Below are 572 nucleotides of genomic sequence, written 5' to 3'. Positions count from 1 at the left end.
CATAATTCTAATGTAGAAATTGGTCATATTTGACCCAAGGACAACACAAGGGTTAAGGCATAATATGATTTGGCTTTCTGAGCAGAGTGAGGCGCTAAGTGGATTCGGACCTGGAGGAGATCATGAGTGCCGTCACCAGGGCCTGAGCCATTCCCAACGCGAACGTGTACGGGTTCTTCCTCACAATGACGAAGAAGATCAGCGGCAGACAGATGGTGGCGTGGATAGCCAGACTGAGGGACAAAAACAGATACATGATTAGGAGTTTCTCTCAATAGTGAAATAGATACACTCTCATATGCTTGTGGGTTAGAGTCGGTTCTGTTTTGAAAGTGACTTTTTGTGCATTTCTATATTTATTCTGATGACGTTCTGGTCCTCCTACTTCAAAATCAATGTTACATTTTGAAGAAGCGTGTGCAAATCAATCCTTTTTGGTGATAATATAATAATAGCAGGAGGCTATTCTAAGTGGTTTAACCGGACAGAGGGCAGTGAATGGGCTCGTCTAGATCAGGGGTTCCCAAAACTTTCAGCCCACGACCCCCAAAGTAACGGTGCAAATGACTTGC

The 572-nt window shown here is 44.1% G+C and overlaps 1 protein-coding gene across 1 annotated transcript in view; it reads right to left on the bottom strand.

Moving 5' to 3' along the window:
• Positions 1-572, bottom strand: part of slc1a1 (solute carrier family 1 member 1) — a 31,423-nt gene that overhangs the window by 6,805 nt on the left and 24,046 nt on the right. Inside the window, exon 9 of the mRNA XM_032544796.1 lies at positions 111-233. Coding sequence (XP_032400687.1) covers positions 111-233 — 123 coding nt within the window. The remainder of the gene's footprint in view (positions 1-110; positions 234-572) is intronic.

Source organism: Etheostoma spectabile, chromosome 19 (assembly GCF_008692095.1).
Source record: "Etheostoma spectabile isolate EspeVRDwgs_2016 chromosome 19, UIUC_Espe_1.0, whole genome shotgun sequence".
Taxonomy (NCBI): Eukaryota; Metazoa; Chordata; class Actinopteri; order Perciformes; family Percidae; genus Etheostoma; species Etheostoma spectabile.
The sequence above is the reverse complement of the archived record's forward strand: the minus strand, read 5'-3'. Positions and strand labels throughout refer to the sequence as shown.